This window comes from Rutidosis leptorrhynchoides, chromosome 9, assembly GCF_046630445.1.
Source record: "Rutidosis leptorrhynchoides isolate AG116_Rl617_1_P2 chromosome 9, CSIRO_AGI_Rlap_v1, whole genome shotgun sequence".
Lineage (NCBI taxonomy): Eukaryota > Viridiplantae > Streptophyta > Magnoliopsida > Asterales > Asteraceae > Rutidosis > Rutidosis leptorrhynchoides.
The window spans coordinates 310,412,724-310,419,441 of NC_092341.1; the positions used below are offsets into that span (position 1 = coordinate 310,412,724).

General features: G+C 47.3%; 1 protein-coding gene across 1 annotated transcript; it reads right to left on the reverse strand.

The window, feature by feature from the left end:
• Positions 1-630: 630 nt before the first annotated feature.
• LOC139868973 (uncharacterized) lies at positions 631-5,717 on the reverse strand. Its single transcript, XM_071857307.1, has 4 exons — positions 5,562-5,717; positions 3,076-4,174; positions 2,567-3,006; positions 631-765 (listed from the first exon to the last, which is right to left on the reverse strand). The coding sequence occupies exons 1-4, from the start codon at positions 5,715-5,717 to the stop codon at positions 631-633; spliced, it is 1,830 nt and encodes a 609-aa protein (XP_071713408.1).
• Positions 5,718-6,718: the final 1,001 nt, after the last annotated feature.

Here is a 6,718-nt window from a genome sequence, read left to right on the forward strand (position 1 = left end):
CGTCAATGCACAACTGGTGCACCGTTCGTATGGTAATGTTATGCTGCGGTTGGGGAAGATCTCCGCGTATTGGCCTTGGGAGGATGTGCGGCCGGCCATAGTTGGCCCCGATGGAAAGGGTAGGAATAGCATAAACGCGTACTTACATAAATTTTTGTATATTTTCTAACGCAGGCGTTTATTGTTTGCAGAGATGAGGATGAAGAAGGTGCTTACCGCGGAGGAGATTGCTGGGATATCTTTCCGCAAGCAGGATGTGGACAAACAGCTAGAGCAGGCAGCTGCTAGCGAACATGTGGATGAATCGCCGGCGGAGTCAGGCAATAAACGCAAGGCGGCTGGGACGTCCGAGGCTCAGAAGAAGAAGAAGAAGACTCCTAAGCAGCTGGAGGATATGCGCAACGACAATTTTGTTGCCATCGAGCCGCGGTCCGCAGACCTACCTCCCCCCATTAATGGTGAGCGTTTATTTTTTCGCATGTATACCGCGTAGAAAAATCTGCGTACTAATCTGAGTATTTTGCAGAGCATGTGGAGGAGACGCAGCCAACAACACCGCGGGTCAACCCCGAGCTGCAGGCCACTGCCACATCCAAAGACAAGGCGATCCCCGTCGAGTCTAAGTCTACATTACCTCCTCCGCAAGGCAGCTTCCGTGTTGCCAACCTCCGCCAACTTTGCCAGTCCTCCGCAGAAAATGCAGCGGAGCAATCTGCATTCTTGCAGCAAATCTTCCCAGCAGAGTTCCGCGAGCAACTGGCCGCACTGCCGTTTAACCAGGCGCTCAACGCCTTTGTCCAGAACGGGCTGGTATTCTTTGGGATGTTTGCGGACCAAGCCCGTCGATCCTCCAGCCTATACGATGTTGCACTGCGCAAAGAGGTGGAGTTGGGTTTGCTGAAGGCGGGTGTAGAGCAGGTCAAGAAGGACAGGGACGCTGCTGAGGAGGCCCGCAAAGCTGTTGAATTGACTGCGGCCGAAACCAAGACCCTCTTGATTCAAGAAAGAAAAAAGAATCAAGAGCTTGTGGGTGCGGTTGATCAGGCGAAGGGGGAAACTGAGCGAGTGAGGCTGGAGTTGGAAAAGGTGACGAGGGAGAGGGACGATGCGGTTACCGACCGCGAGCTGGCCGAGGCAGATATGACAAAGCTGCGCACCGCACTCCCCGCAATTGCGCAGAAAGTGATGGACTCCGAGCCCGTGTCCGACCGGTTTAATGCCTATGTCGATGCGGTCAAGGACCATGAGGTGAACAAGGCTGTGCGGGAAGTGATCCAGGCATGCGGCCTAACTCCACCGTTCCCCGACATTGTCCAAAAGAAATTAAAGGAGGGAACGGCCGCGGCGCTGCTGGAGGCGGAAGAGGCAATCAAGTCCATCCCTATCCCTTTGATCAATGCGTTTGCGGCTGACCCGACGATGCCGCTTGATGGGTTTTTGAAGGAGGATTACTAGAGTAGTTTGTGCCGTAAGCCCTAATCTTAGGCAGGTAATTGTAAATGTATTTTGGAGCCCTAAGTCCCATGTTGGGCAGGCATGTGAAACAATTACTTATGTAATAATTTATTTGGATGTGTATATATGTTTGTCTGTTATGCATGCGTGATATCCTTGTTTATATATCGCGAATCAAAACAAATTATGAACCGCATGCGCATGCGCATAGTTAACCACAACTTATGCGTATGCGGATGGTACTGCGTAAAATAAACCAATATTTTAACTTACCTTTAACAATTTAGACTCAAAAGCTACTGCGCTATTGCTTTGTCATGTACTAGAGGTGCACTATTAGTTGTATGGTAAGCAAACGCAACTAAAAACAAACCAATGTTTTTATGCTTAGGAGTTCCTCAAGCAAACCAATGCGAGAGCGATTACGCACAAGCAAACCAATGCTTGTATATTTAAAGTCGACTTTGCAGCCATCTAGTCTGCGTGGCGCTTGGCTAGGGGAAAACCAATTCCCTTCGCCTGCCGTTATTGTCTAGCCTTGTAACCAAACAGGCTTCTGCCGCACGGGGGCTAGAGGACACCCCTTAAGTAGGCAGGAATCGCATACAAAAAATATAAATGGACAACAAAAGTATGCGCATGTAATTATTTTTATTTGGCATTAATTATGATTACAACTGCGACATATCCGAAAGGATGAAAAATAAAATAATGTGCTAAACAAATTGGAGTGATCAAGTCCATCTAGCTACATGTAACATTTTTTCAATAACGTCGCATGCCAAGTGCGTTTCACAGGTTTGCCATCTAATGTCTCTAGATGGTATGCCCCGGTGTTGCTTGCTTTTGCTACCCTGTATGGGCCCTCCCAACGAGGTCCCAGTTTCCCAGTATCTTCCGCATGACTTGCATCGTTCTGGCGCCAAACCAAATCACCGCACTTATAAGTGCGTGAACGCACACGCTGATTGTAATACTTTGCGATTTTCTGCTTGTTATTTGCTTCGTTAACAGCCGCAGAGAGTCTGCGTTCTTCAAGCAGATTAAGATTTTCCCGCAGAGCTTCAGAGTTATTTTGCTCATCAAAGTTTTGTATGCGGAACGTTGGTACCCCAATCTCTGCGGGTACAACAGCTTCTGACCCATAAACCAAACTAAACGGAGTCTCACCAGTGCTTGCTTTGGGTGTGGTTCTATGCGCCCATAAAACCTTTGGAAGCTCATCCACCCAACCAACGCGGTCATGACCCAACCTTGCCTTGATTCCAGCAACTATATCTCGGTTGGTAACTTCGCACTGGCCATTCGCCTGCGGATGCGCAACTGAAGTAAAAGTTTGCTTAATATTAAGCTCCGCACACCAACTGCGAAAAGGATCGCCGGCAAATTGTGTACCGTTATCACTAACAATTTCATTGGGTATGCCGAATCGACAGACAATGTCTTCCCATACAAAATTCCGCACTCTTTTCCCCGAAATTGTTGCCAGCGGTTTCGCTTCGACCCACTTCGTGAAGTAATCGATTGCAACAATTAAGAATTTGACATTTCCTGCGTGTGCAGAGTATGCGTAAGATAATGACGTAAGTAGCATATTTAGCAAATGAATGGCAATATTACCTTGGCCTTTGGGGAATGGTCCGACTATGTCGATCGCCCATTTGCAGAATGGCCATGGCGAGGAGACCGGTATCATTGGATGCGCAGGTGCCCTGCTGATAGGTGCATGTATTTGGCATGATTCGCATTGCTTGACAATACGCGCGGTGTCTGCGTACATAGTAGGCCAATAATAACCTAACCGCATGATTTTTGACACAATGGACCTGTGTCCCGAATGAAGGGCGCATGCACCCTCATGCACCTCGCGTATAACTTCCTCTGCCTCTTTCGGACCTACGCACCTTAAATGCGGTCCCAAATAGTTTCTTCGATACAAGACGTCACCCTCGAGGGCATAAAGCGGTGCCTTTGTGCGGACTTTCTTCGCATCAGAGGAGTCCGCGGGTGAAGTGCCGTCCCGTAAAAAAGCGATGATGGGCGTCATCCACGTTGGGCTTGATTCCTCAACCGGTGCCACTAGAGGCATCATGACAATAGATTTTGCGTTGAGTTCCTCTATTAGAATTTTCTTACCCATATGATCAAAAGCCAAGGCAGCTAGTTTGCTTAGCGCATCCGCCTTCTTATTTTGCCCCCGCATTACGTGCGAGATTTGAAAAGCCTCGAACTGGTCAGCGAGATTATGAACAAGCGATAAATATTGCTGCATAGCAATGTCGTGCGCTTCGAAGTCTCCGCAGACTTGATTGCATACTAGCTTTGAATCCACGTAAGCGTGCAAGATTTTAACATTTAGCTTATGCGCGATGCGCATACCTGCTAGCAGAGCCTCATACTCTGCTTCATTGTTTGTGACAGCAAAATTAAACCGCAGTGCGTACGTATGTTCCTCACCGCCTGGACCTGTCAAAATTACACCTGCGCCTGCGCCAGATGCGCTACACGCACCATCGGTGTATAATTCCCATGGTGATAGAACAGGTGCGGGCGGATCTTGATGTTCTGCTGACGCTTCGACATCCGCAGGTATTTCTGCTAGGTAGTCAGCAAGTATTTGACCCTTAACCGCACTGCGTGAAGAAAAGTTTATTTCATGTTCTCCCAATTCGACTGCCCACTTGGCCATTCGGCCAGAAATCTCGGGCTTGTACAGTACCTGAATGAAATAAAATAATTGCGTTAGTCAATGCGGTAACCCCGGTCATTGCCGCAAAGTAATCATGTACCAACCTGTTTGATTGGCTGATCAGTTAGAACCACAATCGGATGTGCTTGAAAGTATCGGCGTAAACGCCGCGCTGTATGGACAAGCGCATATACTAACTTCTCTATTGGCGAGTAGTTTACTTCGCTTGATGTCAGCGTCTTGCTTACGAAGTAGACCGGCATTTGTGTCTGAGAAAACCTCAGCGTTAAAGTTCTGCGAAATAAATAATGCAAGTAAATTGATAAGTTACCTTTTCGCGGTCTGCGATGAGAACTGAACTGATTGCTTCCTTTGATGCCGCAAGGTACAGCGTTAACGTCTCCCCATTGACTGGCGCAGTAAGTGTTGGTAACTCTGCAAGCACCTTTTTCATCTCCTGAAAGGCTGATTCTGCTTCCTGAGTCCAGACAAAATCCTTTTTCTTCAAACAGTTTTTCAAAGTGTTAAAGAATGGTAGCTGACGCTCTGCGGCTTTTGACAAAAACCGCGTGATTGCTGCGAGCTTCCCAGTGAGACTCTGCACATCTTTCTTTGTTTTCGGAGATGGTAAATTATCAATAGCTTCAATCTTTTTGGGATTAGCCTTGATGCCCCGCGCTGTCACCACATGACCTAGAAACTTGCCTTCCTCCTCTCCAAAGCTACATTTAAGCGGATTAAGCTTCATGTTGATCCTTCGCAGAGACGCAAACGTTTCTAGGATGTCTGCGAGCATGTCTTCTTCGGTGTTGCTTTTGATTACCAAGTCATCGACATACGCTTCAAGATTTCTGCCAATTTGAGGCTTGAATGCTGCGTCAATTACACGCTGATAGGTCGCGCCCGCGTTCTTCAAGCCAAAAGGCATCTTTGTGTAACAATAAATACCCTGCGGCGTATGAAAAGCAGTCTTGTCTTCGTCTTCCGCAGCCATTAGAATTTGGTGATAACCTTTGTATGCGTCCAGAAAGCACTTATATCTGAATCCAGACAAAGATTCAACCTTCCAGTCTATCTCCGGGAGAGGGTAATTGTCTTTAGGACATGCTTTGTTAATGTCTTTAAAATCAACGCACATTCGCCAGTTACCATCAGCCTTTTTCACCAACACCGGATTGGCAACCCATGTTTGATAACGCACTTCGCGTAGAATGTTTGCTTTGACAAGGTTGTCTACTTCTGCGCATAGCCAATCACTGCGGTCTAAAGCCATATGTCGCTTTTTTTGTCTAACAGGTGTGAGCGATGGATTAACATTCAATTTATGTTCCGCAATGTCCCGCGGGACACCTGTCATATCTGATTCGCGCCATGCGAAAACATCTGCGTTTGCGGACAATATGCCATGTAACTTAGCCTTGGTTTCAGCTGATAAACCTGCGCCGATTTTTATACCCTTATTTGGATGCAAGCGATTAGCAATGACCGCACTGCTTGCAATCTGCTCCTCGACGCTAGGGATGTTAATTTGCACAACTGACGCACATATCTCAATCTTTTGATGTGACGCCATTGTGGCAACTCCTCCCTTAGTAGGAAACTTAATCAAACCGTGCACTACCGAAGGTATGATGTTAAAACGTCGTATGAAATTTCTTCCCAGTAGCGCATTATATCGCGAAGTCGAGCGGACCACATAAAAGTCAACTAATTCGTTCCTTATTAACTGCGGATTCTTGTCATCTTCGAGCTCTATTAATAACTCTATCCGTCCCACGGGCCATGAGCTTTCTCCGGAAAAACCAGACAGCGTGATGTCAGACGGACGTAGCTGCGCCTTCACGTGTGCGGGAAGAAATTGATAGCAATGCTCGTACATAATGTCAACGCCGCTCCCAGTGTCGACATGCATGCGCTTGACCTGCACCCCGCAAGAAGGAATGCGGCACTTGATAATGATAGGTTCATTCACCCTGTCAATTGTCATCACAGGAGGGAAAGTGATTGGAAGAAGTTCCCAATCCTGATGATCGTTATACTTTCTTCGCTGACCTAATCTCTCTGCATCAACCATGTTAATGGTTAAATCAGCATTTTTGGTCTTATCCACTTTCTGCCACGCGAAGGTTTTAGTTTTTGACCCCTCTTCTGCGGCTTTCCCTTTATCTTTCTTTGGCGGTTTGAGGTGATCCAACTTACCCGCACGGAGCGCCTCCAGTACCCGTTCCATCAAGTTTTTACACCTATTCGTATCGTGCCCGTAATCATCGTGAAATTCACAATACTTTGTCTTATCCCGCTTACCAAATTCCGTAAGCGGAGTTGGGACCGCGAAGGTCGCGCATACTGGCTCCGTCGCCAAAATTTCTTTGGGCGTTTTGGATAAGCTTTTAAGAAGCGCATAGTTCTGATTGTTGATGCCGCGCTGATTATTGTTTCGATAATTGCCACTTGATTTCCCTTTATCATTCCTGATAGGACCACCGCTAGGATACCTTCCGCGAGAGTTGTTACCACGATTTTGATCGCGCGAACGATCATCATCGTCCTTCCTCTCGTTGCGTGTGCTAGCTG